This window comes from Apostichopus japonicus, chromosome 9 (assembly GCF_037975245.1).
Source record: "Apostichopus japonicus isolate 1M-3 chromosome 9, ASM3797524v1, whole genome shotgun sequence".
Lineage (NCBI taxonomy): Eukaryota > Metazoa > Echinodermata > Holothuroidea > Aspidochirotida > Stichopodidae > Apostichopus > Apostichopus japonicus.
Window position 1 is genome coordinate 32,139,930 of NC_092569.1, and position 24,407 is coordinate 32,164,336.

General features: G+C 36.1%; 1 protein-coding gene across 6 annotated transcripts in view; it reads left to right on the top strand.

The window, feature by feature from the left end:
* The first annotated feature begins 1,884 nt into the window (after positions 1 to 1,884).
* Positions 1,885 to 24,407, top strand: part of LOC139973165 (zonadhesin-like) — an 83,300-nt gene continuing 60,777 nt past the window's right edge. For 2 of the 6 annotated variants that reach the window (XM_071979641.1, XM_071979642.1), the window contains exons 1-20: positions 1,885 to 2,024; positions 10,110 to 10,140; positions 11,021 to 11,193; positions 11,562 to 11,826; positions 12,685 to 12,896; positions 13,312 to 13,521; positions 14,100 to 14,309; positions 14,881 to 15,090; positions 15,466 to 15,675; positions 16,239 to 16,448; positions 17,033 to 17,242; positions 17,611 to 17,820; positions 18,399 to 18,608; positions 19,163 to 19,372; positions 19,952 to 20,161; positions 20,919 to 21,128; positions 21,701 to 21,910; positions 22,489 to 22,698; positions 23,291 to 23,500; positions 24,110 to 24,319. In XM_071979641.1, the coding sequence (XP_071835742.1) occupies positions 1,959 to 2,024; positions 10,110 to 10,140; positions 11,021 to 11,193; positions 11,562 to 11,826; positions 12,685 to 12,896; positions 13,312 to 13,521; positions 14,100 to 14,309; positions 14,881 to 15,090; positions 15,466 to 15,675; positions 16,239 to 16,448; positions 17,033 to 17,242; positions 17,611 to 17,820; positions 18,399 to 18,608; positions 19,163 to 19,372; positions 19,952 to 20,161; positions 20,919 to 21,128; positions 21,701 to 21,910; positions 22,489 to 22,698; positions 23,291 to 23,500; positions 24,110 to 24,319 (3,897 nt within the window). In that variant the 5' untranslated portion in view covers positions 1,885 to 1,958. The remainder of the gene's footprint in view (positions 2,025 to 10,109; positions 10,141 to 11,020; positions 11,194 to 11,561; positions 11,827 to 12,684; positions 12,897 to 13,311; positions 13,522 to 14,099; positions 14,310 to 14,880; positions 15,091 to 15,465; positions 15,676 to 16,238; positions 16,449 to 17,032; positions 17,243 to 17,610; positions 17,821 to 18,398; positions 18,609 to 19,162; positions 19,373 to 19,951; positions 20,162 to 20,918; positions 21,129 to 21,700; positions 21,911 to 22,488; positions 22,699 to 23,290; positions 23,501 to 24,109; positions 24,320 to 24,407) is intronic. The other 4 variants (XM_071979646.1, XM_071979644.1, XM_071979645.1 and 1 more) reach the window with 4 other exon arrangements.

Genomic DNA, 24,407 nt, shown 5'->3' on the forward strand with positions numbered 1-24,407 from the left:
TGTTAGGTGGACGTCCGCACTGGGGAGGGATCTTAGGAGAGGGGTAGCGTTTAATGGGAGGAGTGTCCCCTCACCTTTGAGAAAATTGTGCCTCGGTAAGGGTGTTTAGAAGCAACGATGCTATCATTTTCATTATATATTAAAAACATTTGCGTTCGGGTGTTACAATATTTGTTAACCATTTGCTAGACAATTTCGGGTGAGGGCGGAGGGGGTGGTCGGGTTCGTGTTTCCATGGTCCCTGTGGCTACGGCCTTGTATATATTGAATACATAACACATTTAAAATACATAATATGACATTATGGTAGGTATACGCATTTATTTCCTTTCTCAGTGACCTTTTATTAAAGACGACAATCCAATCGACTCACGAAACTTTGTCTAGAAATGTCATTAACTGACTCGAAGATAACTTGTTAAGAGAAACCTCTTTATGTGCTTTGTAGGCATATCGCTAAAGAGAGAAACCTTCTGAGAAGCACTTAACGCCGTGCTGTAACATAAAGTAACCTATCCAGTATCATATATGGTAGCTATTTATTTTTATTTGGTTAATTTTCCTTGCCGTCCCAGTTTTCGTCCCTGAAAATGTTTTGTGTGGTGGCAGGGACAGCCTTTCCTCTACCTCTTACTACGCCACTGTCGGCTAAATAATAGAATGGCGTAGGCATGCTGGTACTTATATATTTATTCATGCAAAATCATGACTGGCAGTGTCTCCGTTGTCTGAAACTGTTGGTAGCCAACCCCCTGGGAAATGGGTGCCACAGTTGATGACACACAAATAAATCACTTATGACTACGCCTATAAAGTAGCTCTACGCATCGAAATAAGCTCTAGCTACGCCTCTGCTGGTCAACAGATATAAATTTCATTTAAAAAAGTAACCTTTTCACATGTCATAATATGCTCCTTTGATTAAATATCCTATATAAATGAAAAATATTTTACTCATAATTGATAGTCAGATGTAATTCTTAAAGTCAATAAACAATTTAGTCAGAGCCCAGTGAAACAGCTGACATGTTTATTCAATCAGATGTGAGGATACTCGATCCCGCAAACAGGATGTGACGTAGGCATTATAAAACAATCAAGTATTGTACATATAGAATACCACTGCAAAACTTCGAATATTCCAAACTGTGTTAATAAGATATTTGTTCATACAAATTAATAGTGTAGAATAGATCATACCGTACATTTCACGGTATATAATATGTATTGTACTAGTTCATGCATGTTATATAATGCTGATTAGTAGTATCACTTCCTGTCCTTTCGTTACTGCTTTAATTTTGCCTTCCAACCAAAAGCGAAGTAACTTAGCTAAAATAATCACTCATAAATGTTTCTTAAAAATATCGATAATAGAAGCTTAACCAGAACAAGTAAATCAACATTCCTATTAATTTCATCAGCTTAGTAGCATTGACGTGGATTGGCACACAACTACAGAACCTTTAACATGAACCACACTAAATGTATTATAGATTAAAACTGATCATCGTAATTGATATTCGTTTTAAAAACCAAGTGCATTTACATGTACTGAATTGTTATACCTTTGCTGTCATTGGAACTAGAGGCACGATAGTCAATAAGTATACAGTAGTTGTTATGCTGTATTTATCGGAACAAGGACAATTCAACATTATGCAACTGAAGCTTACTGCACTATTGACTGAAATTTCAAGATATAAATAGCTTTTCAAAATAGTAAGTTGGATTGCGCATGTCGAATAGTCTTCTTTACACACAAGCCAATAATACTATAGATGGGCAGCACATTTGTATAAGCTGTTCACCAAATCATATTTTAAATAAAATGATGGCATTAATAGACATCCATACTACTACTACGTCGGTAACCCCTAAATAGATACCCTGTGACATTTGCCATCTTGCACTTCATCGAATATATTTTCGCATGTCATTTATACAAACTCGAAATCATGGAGAAGTGTTTCAACGTTTTTTTGACTGTTTTGACGATTTGGAGCTCGTTTGGAACAGAAATGGTAAGTTTTTCTTTTATTCAATAAATTTATATTTTACTCCATTGAATATCTTCTGTTTCGAAAATAACATAGGATGCCTCAACGGGTTATTGAGCTAACTCTGTTCATATTAAATTATGTGACAAAGTGAAGTGTTAGCGTCTTTGAAGAAATAGTAAAACATCGACAAAACATCCTAATAAATTTCAGTTAGGAGGCCTTCAATTTAAAATACTCAGAAATATTAACTTCGCAAAAGGACAGCAGTGTTTGGAAAAATGACAAAACGTCTTTAATATAACCACATATATTGAAATAAAAACAAAAGATTACCTCTAATCGGTTCTTCTTTGCTTAAATACAGTATTCTTAAAAATTTGCTCACATGTAAAATTCTTAGATAAAAAGCTAATTCATACATTTCAAACGTGTTTCTGTTACACACCAAATTTTAAAAGTCAACTGAGTTTCGTGATATGGCCAGGAAAAAGTTATCTCTCATCAAATTTATGAGTATATCGCTCCCCAAATATCTTTTACAGCACGTCAGTTCACAAGGTTAACCTCCAATAGCCAATCCCACCTTTCACAGATACATACCAATATGTTACAGCAATCAATTCGTAATATGAATTAATCACCATAAATTCACATGTAGATCATTCTCATTCATAAATTTATACTCCAAGATTTTTGCTACGAGTACGATAACTAAAAAAAAAATCATTTATTACAGCGATAACTAAAATGTAAACTATAATATTTGATTTTTTTTTAGATTCATGAGTTAAAATTTTCTTCTTGTTAAAAATCCAATCATGAGAATCCCTCTTTATACAGAGCGATTTTTTGTATTTTTTGTATCTTAAAATGTTTTTTTTTTTTTAATGCCTTGCTTTTATTTTTCGATATAAATTACATACGAATAATTTGACTTTTTCATCTTCATAAAGGCAACTTCCTTTTTCAGCTCTGTTATTTTGATATGATTTCCGAACAGACATTTTATTTCTCGTCTTAGTTAAAGTTATCCTTATGGATACTTTAAAGCAACATCTATACGTCTATCTATTATTTAATATATTTTATGTTTTACTTCATTGAATATCTTCGGTTTCAAAAATAACATAAGTTGCGTCAATGTGTTGTTGAGCTAACTCTGTTAATATTAAATTATGTGTCAAAATGAGTATTAGCGTCTTCACAGATATATGAAAATATCGACAAAAATCCTGATAAATTTCTGTCAGAAGGCCTTCAATTTAAAATACTAAAAATGTTTAACTTCGTGAAAGGACATCAGTGTTTAACAAAACGTCTTTAATTTATCCACATAAATTGGAATAAAAACAAAAGATTAGCTCTAATCTGTTCTTCTATGCTAAAATACAGTATTCTCTCAAATTTGCTCACATGTAAAAAACTTAGAAGAAAAGCTCATTCATACATCTCAAACGTGTTTTTGTTACACACCAATTTATAAGTCAATTAAGTTTCGTGATATGGCAAGGAAAGTTATATCTCATCAAATTTATGAGTATATCGCTCCCCACATATCCAATAGCCAACACCTCCTTTCACATATACCTACGTTACAGCACTCAATTCATATTATGAATTAGTGAGCTTAAATTCACATGTAGATCATTCTAGTTCATAAATGTATACTCCATAATTATGGCTACGAGTACGATAACTTAAAAACAAAAATTCATTTATTTTGGCGATAACTAAAATCTAAACTATAATATTTGATTTTTTTTTTAGATTCTTGAGTTAAATTGTTCTTCTTCTTAAAAATCCAATCATGAGATTCCCTCTCTATACAGAGCAATATTCGGTACTTTTTGTATCGTTAAATGTTTTCATTTTTTTTTTTTCATTTGTTATAATGCTTTGCTTTTATTTTGCGATATAAATTACAAACGAATATTTTGTTTTTCATTTGCATGAAAGCAACTTCCTTGTTCAGCTCTGTTATTTTGATATGATTTCCGAACAGACATTTTATTTCTCGACTTTGTTCAAGTTATCCTTATGAATTCATTAAAGCAACATCTGCGTTAACTAATCAAAAACAAAACATTTCTATATGATAATCAAATCGCCAAGATGCTTAATTAGCTTCCATTTCAAATAGTGAACAGTATCCTGGCAAGGTACATCGTAAATAAGATATCTATTACTTGAAAGGGTGGTTCAGGTTTTATCAAATTTGAAGGAATGCTCGGTTTTACGTTTGAATATACTGTTCATCCGAACGCGAAAGTTTTATATTTAAAATTCTAAAGAGCACCTTAATATTTTTATTCCTTCACATGCTTATAGAGATCCCTTTAAAAGATATCGTTATACGTTGCCAAAGTTTGAAAAACAGTCTGCAACACAAATAAAGGTACTTTGAATAAATTTGAAAGTATGATAATAACATCACTATTTTAGTACATGTACATATTCAAGGAAACAACGTTGAATAACAACAAATCGAACTGGTGTACACGTCAATCTAATGTAAAACTTACTTATGTAAACTAAAATTACTGATGAAAATAGCAAACTTAGGTTATACGGATTTATTTCAGAACGAATTATCAAAGATCAAAGTACGTTCTTATTTTAATTGCTTTTACGAAAGAATGCTATGATACGCGACCATAAAAAAGTCTCCGGCGATTCGGGTGGCTAGCTTCCAATTTTCCTTTCTTTTCGAGTTTCTCATTTCATTCAGTGAGTCTATATATTGTTTGATATTCCCAGGAAATTTAATCCCAATACTCCGTTATTTTAAATATGATGGATATTAGAGCAGACCAAATGTAAAACATGTTCAGTTATTTAATTTAAAATGATAAAGTTTGAATGTAACTCAGTCACAAGCCTTTAAAAGTGATAGTTAAATAAAATACAATTCCTCAATGATTATTTCGAGAAGTAATATAACTTGACCAAAGGTAACTTCTTGATACCGACTCAGACTTTAATTTCGTTTTACAATGCCAATAAATAATTTCGGAAACAATAAAGTAACTTTTCGTTTAAGTTACTTCCATGAGCATTGCACTGTTTTAACTTCTGTTTTGATTCTTGTGAGTTAAAATGAAACACCTGTAAAGTATCGTATTGTTTGTCGAATGTGTGCGACTTATTTAACTGTATATTTTTAATTAACGTGTCGCTTTATTATAATAAAATGTGCAACGACGTTTACGTCTAGGAAGCATCTGCGATTGAATGATAAATATTACAACTAATAGTATTGTAAGAGCATATTTAATATTTTATTGAACTCGAAGATTAAGTGGGTTGAAAGTCTCTTTCCAATGGAATAGACGAATTGAATAAACGAATTGTCCCTTTTCTTCCATTAAATCAGTTATATTACATAATAGCTTAAACTATAAGCCGTATTCTGGATATAGTGCGACAAGCAAATCTAAAATCTCACACGATCATACAAAAAGCATTAAAAGCCATATTACTAGCGGAATAACTCAGTGCAGATGCAGAGAACGTTTCTAAAAAACTTTAAAACTAAACTGATTATTATTCTGGTTGATGATCTCTTAAATATTAATAGTTTTTAATTTTATGTTTCTTTTCTATTCTTTATTTACTTAGATATAATCTTTAACAGTAAAACAAAGCAGAGAACAAGTAATACAACATAATTAGAAGATTAAAAAAATGCATTTCATTTATTTTGAAACAATTCAGTTCACCAACATTCTAATGATCATTCAAAGTGATGTTTTCTGTCAAATATTGGGATATGAAAGGCGACTTCACCGTGTAAAGAATTAAATATTCTATATATGCATATATTAACCACAACCGTGCTATATAATTCATTAGGTGTTAACGCATAACCTGGAAATAAACTATTACGAGAAAGAAAGAAATTCATGATCCTTTTAATTATCTGTTAATTCTCTTATCACAAATACCATGTTTACTTTGATTTTCACACAAGGTGTTCCATCAGGTTGTTGATCATGTAAACTTCCTTGTAACGTTTAATAGTCTCAATTTGAATACAACAATTCTCGCGGCCATCAATCACTCCCGCCTACCCGACTCAAACCCTCCATTCCAGATGTTGCTATTCGGTGTAGTATAAGCCTTAACATTTCTTATATCGTTTACAGTAACATGTAATATAATTCAGTGTACACAGTAAACTCTCCCTGTACTTAAAAAACATCGATGATAGACTTTGACAAATTCAACAACATAAAATTCATAACACTGTATTTAAAGGTCTCTTTTCTTACACGTTTCAAAAACTAGAAAGTATTAACATAAAATTTATCACTACTACATGGTAATAATCTCGCTTTATATGTTGAAGGATACCTAACTAAATTTCTCCATATCATATGTTGTGGCTATCTTTCGAACGAGCATTATATTCAAGGGAACAAACGGCATGTGATACTCAGTAACGATGACAATAAACACAATGTTTTATACAGATACAACAATAAGGTCGCACACCGTCTGTGCTTCCTGAATAACATTATCGACGACAAGAAAAACTTTGGCTATATCCCAAACAAATCGCCTTGACCGCTTTAATATCTTTGTGTAGATAGTATTACACTGTGTACTTTACTCTGTTGGCCACAGCAAAGTATAGGATGTAGATTCTATTTTTTTCATGACTTTAGGTAAGTTCGATACCATTTTTCTGTACCCAAGGGCCATATTCTTCTAGAAGGATACTAACTCGTGCCAAAAAGTAGCGCTTGACATGTTCGACGTTTTAAAGCTACTGATTCGATGACCCATGTGCAAACATTGTTTTCAAGCATATTCACAATTTTGATGGCGATGAAAAACATAAGAGAACTGCTAAAATTGCAGGAATGATCTAAACCTTGTTTTAAGTTTATTTAGAGAATTGTCTATTTCACTACTGGAAATACTATACAATGTGTTTTTGTCTTGACAGATAACATCGTCATTTCATAACATTTGAACCCTCATTTGCTCGGCTGTTCTAACATGTCTGTGTCATTATTATTTGTAATTAATAAAAAAGATCAAATGTGTTTTTTTTTTAAGCTGCTTCCGATTTTTCATACTTTTCAAATTTAATGCAAAGTATTTCTTCAACTTTTATCCCCTATGGCAGAGCAATATCACAATATAGAATTTTGGTCATGAATGACTTGGTCTGAAAGAAAAAAAATTGATTCCCTCTTCTTCCTTAACTTCTTCTTTTTCTTTTGTCCTTTCTGTTGACATTGGTTTTGTCTTTCAATTCTCATCATTATAATGATGATCATGTTATGAAAGATACAAGTTTAATGATAAGCGTAATATATTCTTCTTACTTTACCACGTAGATTTGTTGAGGTAGCTTTACTACGGTTGTCTTACATTCGCTGTGCTATAACGTACTTATACCATTTTGCATTGTAGATATAATTTGAATGGCGGTGAACCAAAAAATTGTACATGAAGAATATTTTTGTCTACTATGTGAGGGTCAAAAACAGGGGCTTCTGTAAAGATTTCAGATATAATGAAATGTGGGCCACAATCATATGCAATGATCATGTTATTTGTTTTGCCAATCTTTTTAGTATTCATGACCAGCATGCGTTTTAATGTGTTTAGCAAAATGTCTTCCATATTTCCCGTCATTGTGGGACACAATTCCAACCGTAGGAGACTTGATCAAGTCCAACCTAGCTCAATGTTATTATCTGTGAAAAGACTGCAAGTTTCAAATTTGACCTTTTTTCACCGTTTGGGTGTTTAATACGGGTGAGAATTACCTATATTGTTGGAGCAAATTCCGATTTCTGCTCTTTATCGTTTTTCTGTGTTTAAGGTCGTTCTATTATGGTATGTGTACAATTTCCGTGAGCAATTTTGGGTCAGCACGGTTCAAACGTGATATCCATAACATTTCTAAGGAATTTGTTTTTACATTTCCGTTCCATCATTGTATGAACATAAAATACGAAGTGCATCTCTGTGCTTCTTTGTCATTGCAATGGAGCATATGTTATTCCTAGCAATAAGATCAACGATCTATTGTATATAGTAAGTTCGTGACAGTGTTTCCACTTTGAAAAAATTTAACTTCTTACATTATAACGAACTATGTCTGCTATAATAAGGAGCGTAAGGCAAGAAAAAAGGAGATGGGAGGAAAGGAATTGGCATTGTTATCCCGCCTGTGACTTATATCTTTCAAACAAACAAATGGATAGACTGATCCAGTGCCAATCAAAACAAGTGTTGCGCCGATCCTCGTTTGTGTTATCGGTATCTGCCGATATTTGCAATATCTTCGGCATATTGGTATCAGTAGAATTTAGCCTCATTGCCAATAACGGCAAACCGATATTGAACATTTCCTTTTTGCCCACAACAAAGGCACATCTCCTACTCTGTTCTAGCCGGTTTAATAAGCATGACGCAAGCACTGAATATATTTACCGATCTAATGATAAAACAATCTGTAAGCAGACCAGTCAGACCTTTTAACGTTAAGTATATAACAGTCTTTGTAGCGCTTTAAAGTAAATTTTACCAGTCTATGTGACTTTATGTATATAACTACAGTAGTGGCTTATCACACTAAATGTCACAGGGTTTCTGAGTCCTACTGAATCATTCCATAACTGTTTATCTTTTAAGAAGCTGCAAGGAGTATCATGGATGCATTTTGTTAGAACAAAACTGTTGAAAAGATTGTATTTTGAGAATCAAGTTTGTGTATCACAATTTTTTTTTCGGTTGGTTAATGAATAATGCAAAGACGAGGCACTTGGTAACTTTGGCTAGGCTTAGTTGTCAGTATAGCCGGCAATGATACTTTTTACGGAAGTTAAAAAAAATAATAAAGAAACTATTGTGGTTTTGGCTCTGTTAATCACTAAGAGTAGTGAAAGTTCTTAGCTAGGATACGCTAATGTCTTTTCTATATGTAGTTAGTTTAATTGATAACTCGATGTAATCATTTAATATTTTTTTGCTAAAAAAATCATGACTCTATGTGACGACATTTATTTTTATAAGACTTACGTAGTGGGTCAAAAGAGTAACGAATCGTTCAACGGAAGTAACAGGAAGAGTAAACTTGTGTTTTTCCAAGAACAAAATGCTAGCACACAGTTTTGTGCTTATCATCTTGTTGGGGACTATAATCATTCAGTTACAAAGAGATTAAAGCTAGTATTATATGATAGGCAAATGGGAGTTATCAAGTGGTTACTGTTTGTGAGTTGTGCAATATCATATGTTACGGTAGACGATTATAATTCTATTAAAGTATGACTTACAGTGCGATTTGACATTCATTCTGGCTGTTTAAAAATATCAGTATCGGTATGGCTCCGATATTGGGATTGAAATATCGGATATCGGTCAGATCCGATATTGGTGGATAACGGTACAACACTAGAAACAATGATTTCAAAAAGAAGGTAAGCTGAGCTTCTGCAGCGCTGCTACAATTGTTTAGTAAATAAGATGTACAAATCTATGGTTATGAACTTACCTTACAAGTAACATGATACCTTTCAAAACCCAGAGTTTCATTGTGCACGGTAAATATCAAGACACGGTAATCTTAGTCCAAAAAGTATAGCTGGGACGATTAAGGGCTGTTAAACACAAATACGTTACAACATATGTCTGAAATGTTCGAATGTCAAAATATATCTTGAACAAAGAACATCTGTCTGCATTAAGCAACAAAGCTGTTTAAGGAAGCAGCCAGCTATTGCCTTTGTTCTTTACGTGTACTAACGTACCATGTGCCAGAGCAGCTGTAAAACCGGAAAAAAATGCCAGTAATCTAATGTTTCCTGGAAGAAGGTTGTACTCTGTAAGTGATCATTGACCTGTGAATCAGATATGGAATATAGACACACAAAAAATATCTTTAAAAGTGGTGATACAGAGAATTTACCAAAGTTTAAATCGACTTTACTCGTAACTGACATATTTTGGAAAAGTTTGCGAAAAGTCCTATCTTTCCCTCAAACTGATTTTATTAACATTATGTTTAATACGATCCTGCTTATTGTTGAGTGCAATACTCTGTATGTCTTGTAATGTATACAGTAAATGTCTTTTATTACACAGATAATCTCCAGTGCCGAGGGAAGATCTTCAGGTCAGTATATTATTTATATGATATGATTTATCTTATATCAAGAAGTAACCTCTGTAAGTGATATCACTTATGTATTATAAACGTTAACGCCTCAGTTGGACAACTTGAATGATTGGAAATGTTAGCATTTTAATGTTGCTCTAGACGTTTCTTTTTTTCAATCGTCTCAATATTTCCGAATATCTATTTCGAGGTTGATTTCCTCTGAGTAGTTTCCTTTCAATCTTTTCATATCCTTCGTGCTACATCGGTATTTTCTCAGGTACTTTAAACAAATGGGATTTGCCTGTTTCCGTGAGTCTTTTGATCTCACTTGGATATGATTGATTACTACGGAAGCATGGTGAAAAGAGAAATTCAAGTTTCTTGGTCTTTGAATTTCCATTGCAGGCTGAAAACTTATCAAAGATAATGCCTCAAAATAGTTACATCTGAGAATTATTCAATAACGATTACCTTATTTAATTTTAGTCGCGATATCTTCGACTATATTGTAGTTGAGTAATAGTTGGTATTTTAAACTGATGTAGTGCCTTAACTCTCTTAGTAATGAAACCAGTTCTCTCACAATTGGCTAAGAATCTTATAATCAAAATAATAACAATAATATTTGATTCATATAGCGCTTTTTAACAGTGATATGTTTCAAAGCGCTTTACAGACGTTATATTACTGGTCAATGATAACCTGTCCCAGAGACAATACCCCCAGACGGCTGCAGTTGTATACTGTGCCCAATAACGAGTTACCTCACATGTACTCATTTGACCCCTGGGTGGAGAGAGGCAATGGAGATAAGGCATCTTAGGCGATATTTTCGTTAGCTGAAATAATTTATCAGTCGTAATAAAATGATACCTTTGTTTTACTTTCCATACAGGTTCTTTATACTTTATTTTTCAACAACCTGTGTATCCGAGAGATTGCAAAGAAGTATCGAACGCATGTTTCTCTACCAACAATACATCTGGAGTGTATCTTATTAAACCAGATGTCTATCCGGAACCGTTTGAGGCGTACTGTAATAATGATCTTGATACTGGTGGATGGACGGTATGGCTGATTAATTAATGTCTCCTTTTCAACTTTAAATAGTTTTGTACAAATTTACTCAATTTTGCATTGACGAATATATAGCGATGTAATACAAAATCGTTATTTCATAGTATTTGATATTTTTATCGAAACGAAATTATTTTAATTTTTGTGTAATTTAAAAAATAGACTTTACTTGGGTACAGTTTAGTTCTTTTCAAAGGAAAATGTAAACCTCTAGCCCAAACTACAAACTGAAGTTCGAAATATAAGTTTTTATTTCTGTGTAATAGTTGTTAGCAACAAATCTCAATGCAGTAATGAACAAATAATGATTATTCAATCACGTCCCAGTTAACTCTTGACATCTTTGATATTCGTTGAAGGTATTACAGCGACGAAGATTGGATTCTGTAAATTTTAATAGAAGTTGGAAAGACTTCAGAAATGGCTTTGGCTTTCTAGGGAGTGAGTTTTGGATCGGAAATGACAAAATTGCCGTCTTAACAAATCAAAAGCGATACCAACTGCGATTGGACTTTGAGAACGTTGCTGGAGAAACTTACTATGTAACATACGACGAGTTTCGTATCTCAGATGAATGGGGGGATTATTTTATATCTAATTTAGGTTCATTCGCAAGGTCAAATGGTAAGTGTCTTTTACATTTTTTTTTAAATATGAACCAAAATAATCAAACAAATCGTAATCATTCATTAAAATTCCACGTAAACGTGCAGAAAATGAAAGATTTATTCTGAAACGAAGGGATCTTTTGATAGTAAACTTGGTATGTCAAATATGTTTTGAAGAAACTGCTACAATATATATAGTGTACGAGTATAAATAAAGTATACCAGCAAGTACAACGGCGCTACAATACATATCGTAGCAATTACAATATGATATGAATATGTGTGCAATAACAAGCTTTTAGTACGAGTTCAAATACTTAAAATTACATTAGTATCCATACTAGAATTCCAAAATGCCTCCATTAGCTAAAGTGTGAATACGCACTCACTACAAGACTGCTACATACTCAACACCGACCGTGACTTTCAACAAGGAACCGTATCTAATGTCTGTACAACAGAACGTATGCACTTTAAACCAGGTACGTCTCCCAGTTTGATCAGAACAACCAACGGAAAGAAATTGATGTTGTCATTAATTATCATTGTTGTCAGAAATCAGTATACTTTACTTACTCTGAAACAGAATTAAGCCATGACTACCTGGTTTCAGATTAATTGCACAACAAGCGATGGAGTTTTATTACGTTTTATTGAATAAATAGAAGCATTAATGTGACTAAGGAACGGTCACTACATATTTAAAATGTTCTACATTTATTCGAGCAGCTTCTGGGTGTATGTTTCTTTCCTTTAACCTTCTGACAACCACATATTTAAGTAACGACGACAAACTTTTCTATGCCACATGACATATTTATCGTGACTCTATCATGTTACTATTATTTACATTGTTTTCTTTCCTCTTTTCTAGAAACAATCCCTGAATGGTGTCCAGCTAATGAGATATTTAGCAATGAGACCTGTGAGAGGACTTGTGACGACCCTGATACTTGCATCTCGGCTACCTCTCGCACAGAATCAGAGCAATGTGTTTGCGTCGGTAAATATCTGAGACACCAAGAACAATGCATCCCTCTGAACCAATGCAACTGCTTCCTTGCTGACAAAAGAAGTGTATTAGGGGTCAGTACGTTTCCTTCAGGGAATTTTAAGTGCTTTGCATTTAGTGTTTGTTTTCCGATAATAAGAAGCAAATAATTAACCTACATTAAGCCAGGAAGCACAAGAATACTCCTACGGATGTGCATGCCCTTATAAACCTTACACTATGATGCATGAATACTACTAACGATAGTTTTGCTGTGAAAACCTTGTGTAGGCTTAATGTAAAGTCGCAATATGCCTTTGTAATGCAACATTTGACGGCTACCTTTTCATGGCGAAGCCCGAAGACTCCTACATCGGAATTGGATTCAAAGACCTCATAAAAATTTCATAAAGATCCATACCCTTACCTATATCATTCAGGGCTATTTTACAGGGCTATATTTTTTGACAACCACAAAATTATGATTTATTTTATTCTTCGTGGATTTAGGAAGGCCAGTTTTACGTCAATGCAAGATGTACACAACGATCAACTTGCCGAAACAACCAGATTATAGAGGCGAGTTACCAGTGTAGTGATCACGCAACCTGTGCTGAGAGGAACGGTGTCCATAAATGTTACTGCAATCCAAACTACCAAGGAGACGGAGAGACCTGCACCCACAACTGCTTCGTTGCTGATATAGGAAGTGTATTAGGGGTCAGTACGAATCTTTCAGGATATTTTGTAATGTTTTTTTGCCACCTATTTAATTAAAAGGAATCCTTAACTATTTATACTTGTCGATAATCACATTACATTTACAGATAACCGAGTGGCGTGCGAATCGTGAATGGGTAGGTGCCATTGACCCATTTTTGTTTGTCGCCAGGCCAGTCAAAACGGTCAGTCGAGGGATGTATCACGTTTAGTCGGAAATCCCAAAACCACTCCTACGGTTGTGCACCCTCTAGTATTGCTTAAAAAATACATGGAAACTTTTTTTCACAGTCTTGCGGTAAGAACGACTTGTAGGGCTATTGTATAGTCGTGATAAGCTGTTGAATGCAATATTTGCAGCCACTTGTTTTTTTAAGGCGGATCCCTTCACTCCCTTCATCGGAGTTGACTTCAAATACTTCATTAAACTTTTTTTTGAGAGTCATACCCTTACCTAGATCATTAGAGGGGTTTTATCTTTGGCCACCGCCATTGAAATCATGTACATTTCACTATCACGACCGCAATATCATAATTTGTAATTATTTTTTTCTTTTTGGCTGGAAATCTTAAATCAGGTTGACGATTTTTACGTCAATTCAAGATGTACACGGAGATCAACTTGCCAAAACAACCAGATTATAAAGGCGAGCTACCAGTGTAGTGAACACGCAACCTGTGCTGAGAGGAACGGTGTCCGTAAATGTTACTGCAATCCAAATTACCAAGGGGACGGAGTGACGTGCCGCCACAACTGCTTTGTTGCTGACAAAGGAAGTGTATTAGGGGTCAGTACGATTCTTTCAGGTCATTTTTATGATGCATTTTTCTCAATCAATGTATATATATTAAGAATGAAACCTTTACTATTAATACATGTCGATAATCATATTACATTTGCAGATAGTCGAGTGGCGTTAGCATCACGGTAGGGCAGTGCCATTGACACATTTTTGTATCGCCAGTTCAGTCAAAACTGTCAGTCGATTGATGTATTATTTGTCGGGAATCACGAGACCACTCCTACGAGTGTGAATCGATTGAAAAGCCTTACACAAAAATCTATTGACCCTTTCTTTATAGTCTTGCGGGTTCATGTATTTGTAGGGCTAAAGTTTAGTCGCGAAAAGCCGTTGAATGCAATATTTGCACTACTTTTGTTTTTGGCGGATCCCTTTGCCTCCAGTTTTAAATACTTCATTTAACTTTTTTAAAGGATCATACCATGATTAGATTATTCGAAGGGATTTATCATTGGTCACCAACCGTTGAAATCCTGTACATTTCACTGTGACAACCGCAAATTCATAATTAATTTATTAGTTGTTATTCTTCTTTTCGCTGAATATCTTACATTAGGAGGGCCACTTTTACATCAATTCAAGTTGTACACGTAAATCAACTTGCAGGAACAACCGGCTTGTAGATGAGAGTTACCAGTGTAGTACTTACGCAACCTGTGCTGAGAGGAACGGTGTCCGTAAATGTTACTGCAATCCAAACTACCAAGGGGACGGAGTGACGTGCCGCCACAACTGCTTCGTTGCTGACAAAGGAAGTGTTTTAGGGGTCAGTACTGTTTTTGTCAGGTCATTTTTATAATGCTTTGTTCTTAATTATCGTCCATATAATTTAAATGAAACATTTCAACCCATACTTATTGATAATCACATTACATATACAGATAATCGAGTGGCGTGCGCATCATGGTTGGGTAGGGGGCATTCATCTATTTTTATTGCGGATCCCTTCCCCTCCTACTTTGAGGATGTCTTCAAATACTCCAATAAACTTTCATAAAGATTTAAACCCTAAGCTAGAGAATTCGACGGGAATTTTGCACTGGCCACCCACCGTTGAAATCCTGTACATTTCACTGTGACAACCGCAATTTCATAACTTGTGTACTGTTTTGTTTCTTTTTGGCTGAATATGTTAAATCAGGTTGGTGATTTTTACGTTAATTCGAGATGTACACGAAGATCAACTTGCCGAGACAATCAGATAATAGAGGCGAGTTACCAGTGTAGTGATCACGCAACTTGTGCTGAGAGGAACGGTGTACGTAAATGTTACTGCAATCCAAACTACCAAGGAGACGGAGAGACCTGCACACACAACTGCTTCGTTGCTGATATAGGAAGTGTATTAGGGGTCAGTACGAATCTTTCAGGATATTTTGTAATGCTTTTTGCCACCTATTTAATTAAAAGGAAGCCTTAACTATTTATACTTGTCGATAATCACATTACATTTACAGATAACCAAGTGGCGTGCGCATCATGGTTGGGTAGGGACCATTGACCCATTTTTGTGTTTGTCACAAGTCCGGTCAAAACTGTCAGTCGAGGGATGTATTACGTTAGATCGAGAATCACGAGACCATTCCTACTGTTGTGCACCCTGTAGCAGGTCTGACAAAAATACATAGATACATTTTTCACAGTCTTGTGGTTAGAATTATTTGTAGGTCTAATGTATAGTCGTAAAAATCGTTGAATGCAATATTTTCAGTTTTTTTTCTATGACGGATCCTACGCCCTCAAAATCAAAATTGGCTTCAATCCTTCATTAAAGGTTCATATCCATACCTAGATCATTTGAGGGGATTTATCTTTGGCCACCCACCGTTGAAATTCTGTATATTTTACTGTCACAGCCGCAATATCATAATTTGTAATTATTTTGTTTCTTTTCGACTGAATATCTTAAATCAGGTTGGCGATTTTTACGTCAATTCAAGATGTACACGAAAATCAACTTGCCAAAACAACCAGATTATAAAGGCGAGCTACCAGTGTAGTGAACACGCAACCTGTGCTGAGAGGAACGGTGTCCGTAAATGTTACTGCAATCCAAACTACCAAGGAAACGGAGAGACCTGCATCCACAAGTGCTTCGTTGCTGACATAGGAATTGTATTAGGGGTCAGTACGATTTCTTTCATGTCATTTTTATGATGCATTGTTCTTAACCAATGTCCATATTATTAGAAGGAAACCTTTACTATTTATACGTGTCGATAATCACATTACATCAACAGATGATCGAGTAGCGTGCGCATCATGGTAGGGCACGGGCATTTGACACATGTTTTTCTCGTCATTTCAGTCAAAAATATCAGTCGAGGGGTGTATTATATGTCGGGAATCACGAGACCACTCCTACAAGTGTGTATCCATTGATACGCCTGAAAAAAATCCATGGATACTTTGTTCATAGCGTTTCGGGTTAGAGCTAGTGTTGGCCTAAAGTATAGTCGAGATAAGCCGTTGAATGCAGTATGTGCACTACTTTTGTTTATGGAGGATCCCTTTGCCTCCAACTTCGAAATTGGCATAAAATACTCCATTTAACTTTCATAAAGGTTCATATCCATGCTTTAATCATTTGAGGGAATTTATCATTGTCCCCCCAGCGTTGAAATCCTGTACATTTCACTGTGACGATCACAAATTCATCATTAATTTATTAGTTGTTGTTCTTCTTTTTGCTGAATATCTTAAATTAGGAGGGCCACGTTTACATCAATTCAAGTTGTACACGTAAATCAACTTGTAAGAACAACCGGCTCGTAGATGAGAGTTACCAGTGTAGCAATTACGCAACCTGTGCTGAGAGGAACGGTGTCCGTAAATGTTACTGCAATGCAAACTACGAAGGGGACGGTGTGACATGCCGCCACAACTGCTTTGTTGCTGACATAGGAAGTGTTTTAGGGGTCAGTACGGTTCTTTCAGGTCATTGTTTTATGCTTTGATCACTCTACATATGATTAAAAGGAACTTTTTCTGCTCATACTTGTTTAAAATCATATGACATTTACAGATAACCTAGTGACATGCGCATCATGGTTGAGCAGGGGCCTTTGACCCATTTTTATTGCGGATGCCTTCGCCCTCCTGCTTCGGAGTTTGCTTAAAACACATCATTAAACCTTCCTAAAGATTCATACCCTTATCTAGATCATTCGACGAGAATTTTGCACTGGCCACCAACCGTTGAAATCCTGTACATTTTACTGTCACAACCGCAATATCATAAATTGCGTTCTGTGTTGTTTCTTTTTGGCTGAATATTTTAAATCAGGTTGGTGAGTTTTACGTCAATCCAAGATGTACACGAAGATCAACTTGCCAAAACAACCAGATTATAAAGGCGAGCTACCAGTGTAGTGAACACGCAACCTGTGCTGAGAGGAACGGAGTACGTAAATGTTACTGCAATCCAAACTACGAAGGGGACGGAGAGACCTGCATTCACAACTGCTTCGTTGCTGACATAGGAAGTGTATTAGGGGTCAGTACGGTTCTTTCAGGTCATTTTATAATGCTTTTTCTTTAATAATTTAATTAGAAGAAAACCTTTACTATTTATACTTGTCGATAATCACATTACATATATAGATAACCGAGTTGCGTGCACAACGTTGATGGGTAGGGATTATTGACCCATTTGTTTTTTTCTCGCCGGTCCAGTCAAAAATGTCAGTCGAGGGATCTATCACGTTTAGTCAGGAATTACAAGACCACTCTTACGGTTGTGCATCCTCTGTTAAGCAGGACAAAAATCCATGGATACGTTATTCACAGTCTTGCCGTTAGAACTATTTGTAGGCCTAATATATAGTTGCGATAAGCCGTTGAATGCAATATTTGCAGCTACTTCTTTTAATGACGGATCCCAACGCCTCCTACTTCACAATCGGCTTCAATCCTCCATAAAACTTTAAAAAAGGTTCATAATCATACCTATATTATTCGAGTGGATTTATCTTTGGCCACCCAGAGTTGAAATCTTGTACATTTCACTGTCACAACCGCAATAACATAGTTTATAATTATTTTGTTTCTTTTCGGCTGAATGTGTGAAATCAGGTACACGATTTTTACGTCAATTCGAGATGTACACGAATATCAACTTGCCGAAACAACCAGATTATTAAGGCGAGCTACCAGTGTAGTGAACACGCAACCTGTGCTGAGAAGAACGGAGTACGTAAATGTTACTGCAATCCAAACTACCAAGGGGACGGAGAGACGTGCCGCCACAAGTGTTTCGTTGATGACATAGGAAGTGTATTAGGGGTCAGTACGGTTCTTTCAGGTCCTTTTTATGATGCATTGTTCTTTATCATTGTCCATATAATTAGAAGGAAACCTTTACCTTTTATACGTGTCTATAATCACATTACATTTACCAATAGCCGAGTGGCGTGCGCATCATGGTTTGGCGGGGGTCATTGACACATTTTTTTTTCTCGCCGTCTAGTCAAAAATGTCAGTCGAGGGATTTATTACGTTTATTCGAGAATCACGAGATTACTCCTACGAGTGTTTATCCACTGATAAGCCTGACACAAAGATCCATGGATAATTTGTAGGTCTAATTTGTAGTCACGGAAAGCCGTTGAATGCAATATTTCAGCTACTATTTTGAGTGCGGATCCCTTTACCTCCTACTCGGAGTTGGCTTCAAATACATCATTTAACTTTCATAAAGGTTCATACTCAGACTATTCGAGAGGAACTTTGCATTGGCCACCCACCGTTGAAACCCTGTACATTTGACTGTGACAACCGCAAATTCATAATTCATTTTATAGTTGTTGTTTTACTTTTCGCTGAATATCTTAAATCAGGAGGGCCACTTTTACATCAATTCAAGTTGTACACGGAAATCAACTTGTAGAAACAACCGGCTTGTAGATGAGAGTTACCAGTGTAGTGATCACGCAACCTGTGCTGAGAGGAACGGTGTCCGTAAATGTTACTGCAATCCAAACTACCATGGGGACGGAGAGACGTGCCGCCACAATTGCTTCGTTGATGACAAAGGAAGTGTATTAGAGGTCAGTACGGATCTTTCAGGTCATTTTATAATGCTTTTTCTCAATTGTTTAGTTAGAGGAAGACCTTTACTATTGATACTTGTCGATCTTCAAATTACATTTACAGATGATCGAGTAGCGTGCGCATCATAGCTGGGCAGGGGCCTTTGACCCATTTTTTTTTCTCGGCAGTTCAGTCAAAACTGTGAGTCGAGGGATGTATTAGGTTTAGTCGGGAATCACGAGACTACTTCTACGAGTGTGTATCCACTGATAAGCCTGACACAAAAATCCATTCATTCTTGTTTCATAGTCTTAGGGCTTACAACTATTTGTTGGCCTAAAGTATATTCGCGATAAGCCGTTAAATATTTGCAGCTACTATTTGTTTAAGGCAGATCCATTCGCCTCCAACTTCAGAGTTCGCTTCAGATACTTTATAAAACTTTCATAACGGTTTATACCAATACCTACGTTATTCGAGGGAATTTATCATTGGCCACCCACCGTTGAAATCCTGTACATATCTCTGTGACAACCGAAAATTCATAAATCATTTATTAGTTGTTGTTTTACTTTTCACTAAATAACTTAAATCAGGAGGGCCACTTTTACATCAATTCAAGTTGTACACGTAAATCAACTTGTAGGAACAACCGGCTTGTAGATGAGAGTTACCAGTGTAGCAATTACGCAACTTGTGCTGAGAGGAACGGTGTCCGTAAATGTTACTGCAATGCAAACTACGAAGGGGACGGAGTGACATGCCGCCACAACTGCTTTGTTGCTGACAAAGGAAGTGTATTAGGGGTCAGTACGGTTTTTTCCAGGTCATTTTATCATGCTTTGTTCTTAAAGGGTGTGAAGACTCGCGCAAAAAGACACGTATAATGCCGGCAATCTGACCTAGTTTCGAATAAGGTGTAACAGAAGTGCTAGACATCACCATCAATCCCAGAAAATACACACACACATCTTGCTACCATCGGTAATTAGACACTAGTTTACAGTCAGTACATATAGCTGCGGTTAATACCCACAGCACGTGTACAAACAATACAGCGATGGACATCTCAGGTCCAGCTAAAGATAACAAGGTATCCCGTTTCATTACTGCACTGTCTGCATTTTGTAGCGACACGAAAAAAAACGTCACTTGCATGCAACGGAAAGTTAACTTTTTCAGATGGCGGCGCGCGGTTTGGGGCGAGTCTTCAATGCCTTAAATAATTGTCCGTATAATTAGAAGGAAACCTTTACTATAAATACTTTTACTTGTTGATATTCAAATTTACATTTACAGATAACAAAGTGGCGTGCGCATCGTGTTTGGGCAGGGGCCATTGGCCGATTTTTATTGCGGATCCGTTCGCCTCCTACTTCGGAGTTGGCTTCAAATACTTCTCTTAAACGTTCATAAAGGTTCATACCCTAACCTAGATCATTTGACGGAAATTTTGCACTGGCCATCCACCGTTGAAATCCTGTAAATTTAATTGTGACGAACCCAAATTCATAATTAATGTATAAGTTGTTCTTCTTCTTTTCGCTGAATATCTTAAATTAGGAGGGCCACTTTTACATCAATTCAAGATGTACACGACGATCAACTTGCCGAAACAACCAGATTATAGAGGCGAGTTACCAGTGTAGTGATCACGCAACCTGTGCTGAGAGGGACGGTGTCCGTAAATGTTACTGCAATCCAAACTACCAAGGGGACGGAGAGACGTGCACCCACAAGTGCTTTGTTGCTGACATAGGAAGTGTATTAGAGGTCAGTACGGATCTTTCAGGTCATTTTATAATGCTTTGTTCTTAATCATTTAATGAAACTATACTATTTATACGTGTCGATAATCACATTACATTTACGGATAACCGAGTGGCGTGCGAATCGTGGTTGGGTAGGGGCCATTGACCCATTTTTGTTTGTCGCCAGGTCAGTCAAAACTCTGTCAGTCGAAAATGTATCACGTTTAGTCTGTAATCACAAAACCACTCTTACGGTTGTGCACCCTCTAGTAAGACTTACAAAAATACATGGATCCTTTTTTCACAGTCTTGCGGTTAGAACGATTTGTAGGCCTAATGTATAATCGTGATAAGCTGTTGAATGCAATATTTGCAGCCACTTTTTTTTAAGGCGGATCCCTATACTCCTTTCATCAGAGATGACTTCAAATACTTCATAAAACTTTTTTTTAAGGGTCATACCCTTACCTAGATCATTAGAGGTGTTCTATCATTGGCCACCCACCGTTGAAATTATGTTCATTTCACTGTGACAACCGCAATATCATCATTTGTAATTATTTATTTTCTTTTTGACTGAATATCTTAAATCAGGTTGGCGATTTTTACGTCAATTCAAGATGTACACGTAGATCAACTTGCCGAAACAACCAGATTATAAAGGCGAGCTACCAGTGTAGTGAACACGCAACCTGTGCTGAGAAGAACGGAGTACGTAAATGTTACTGCAATCCAAACTACAAAGGAGACGGAGAGACGTGCACCCATAATTGCTTCGTTGATGACATAGGAAGTGTATTAGGGGTCAGTACGGTTCTTTCATGTCATTTTATAATGCTTCTTCTTTTATAATTTAATTAGAAGAAAACCTTTACTATTTTTACTTGTCGATAATCACATTACATATATAGATAACCGAGTTGCGAGCACAACGTTGATGGGTAGGGACCATTGACACATTTTTTCTTTCTCGCCGGTCCAGTAAAAAATGTCAGTCGAGGGATCTATTAAGTTTAGTCAGGAATTACAAGATCACTCTTACGGTTGTGAACTCTCTAGAAAGCCTGACGAAAAATCCATGGATACGTTATTCACAGTCTTGCGGTTAGAACTATTTGTAGGCCTAATATATAGTTGCGATAAGCCGTTGAATGCAATATTTGCAGCTACTTCTTTTGATGACGGATCCCAACGCCTCCTACTTCACAATCGGCTTCAATCCTCCATAAAACTTTAAAAAAGGTTCATAATCATACCTATATTATTCGAGTGGATTTATCTTTGGCCACCCAGAGTTGAAATCTTGTACATTTCACTGTCACAACCGCAATAACATAATTTATAATTAATTTGTTTCTTTTCGGCTGAATATCTTAAATCAGGTACACGATTTTTACGTCAATTCGAGATGTACACGAATATCAACTTGCCGAAACAACCAGATTATTAAGGCGAGCTACCAGTGTAGTGAACACGCAACCTGTGCTGAGAAGAACGGAGTACGTAAATGTTACTGCAATCCAAACTACGAAGGGGACGGAGAGACGTGCCGCCACAAGTGCTTCATTGATGACATAGGAAGTGTATTAGGGGTCAGTACGGTTCTTTCAGGTCATTTTTATGATGCATTTTTTTTTATCATTGTCCATATAATTAGAAGGAAACCTTTACTGTTTATACGTGTCTATAATCACATTACATTTACCAATAGCCGAGTGGCGTGCGCATCATGGTTTGGCGGGGGCCATTGACACATTTTTCTTTCTCTTCGGTCCAGTCAAAATGTCAGTCAAGGGGTTTATTACGTTTATTCGAGAATCACGAGATCACTCTTACGAGGGTTTATCCACTGATAAGCCTGACAAAAAGATCCATTGATACATTTTTCATAGTCTTGCGGGTTAGAACTATTTTCAGGTCTTATTTATAGTCACGGAAAGCCGTCGAAAGCAATATTTGCAGACACTTTGTTTGAGGGCGGATCCCTTTGCCTCCTACTTCGGTGTTGGCTTCAAATACATCATTTAACTTTCATAAAGGTTGATACTCAAACTTAGATTATTCGAAAGGAACTTTGCATTGACCACCCACCGTTGAAACCCTGTACATTTGACTGTGACAACCGCAAATTCATAATTCATTTAATAGTGGTTGTTTCACTTTTGGCTGAATATCTTAAATCAGGAGGGCCACTTTTACATCAATTCAAGATGTACACTAAGATCAACTTGTAGGAACAACCGGCTTGTAGATGAGAGTTACCAGTGTAGTGATCACGCAACCTGTGCTGAGAGGAACGGTGTCCGTAAATGTTATTGCAATCCAGATTACCAAGGGGACGGAGTGACGTGCCGCCACAAGTGCTTCGTTGATGACATAGGAAGTGTATTACGGGTCAGTACGGTTCTTTCAGGTCATTTTTATGATGCATTGTTCTTTATCATTTTTATAATGCTTTGGTTTTAATCATTGTCCATATAATTGGAAAGAAACCTTTTCTACTCATACTTGTCGATAATCACATCACATTATCAGATAACCAAGGGCAAGCACATCATGGTTTGGCTGCGGCCAGTGACCCATGTTTTGTCGCCAGTCTAGTCAAAACTGTCAATTTAGGGATGTATTACGTTTAGTCGGGAATCACGAGACCAATCCTACGGATGTCGCCCTCTAATAATTCTGACACAAAAATCAATGGATCCTTTTTGCACAGTCCCGCGGTTAGAACTATTTGTAGGCCTAAAGTATAGTCGCAATTAGCTGTCCACTGCAATATTTCCACTACTTTTCTTATGGCGGAACACTTCGCCTCAAACTTAGGAAGTGGCTTCAAATACCTCATAAATCTTTCATAAAGGTTCCTACCCATACCTAGATCTTTTGAGGGGATTTATCATTGGCCACCCACCATTGAAATCCTGTTCATTTTACTGTGACAACTGCAAATTCATAATTCATTTATTATTTGTTGCTTTCTTTTCGCTGAATATCTTAAATTAGGAGGGCCACTTCTACATCAATTCAAGATGTACTCGTAAATCAACTTGTAGGAACAACCGGCTTGTAGGTGAGAATTACCAGTGTAGTAGTTACGCAACCTGTGCTGAGAGGAGAGGTGTCCGTAAATGTTACTGCAATACAAACTACCAAGGGGACGGAGTGACGTGTCGTCATTACTGCTTTGTTGCTGAAAAGGGAAGTGTATTAGGGGTCAGTACGGTTCTTTAGGTCATCTTTATAATGCTTTGGTTTTAATCATTGTCCATATAATTAGGAAGAAACCTTTTATACTCATACT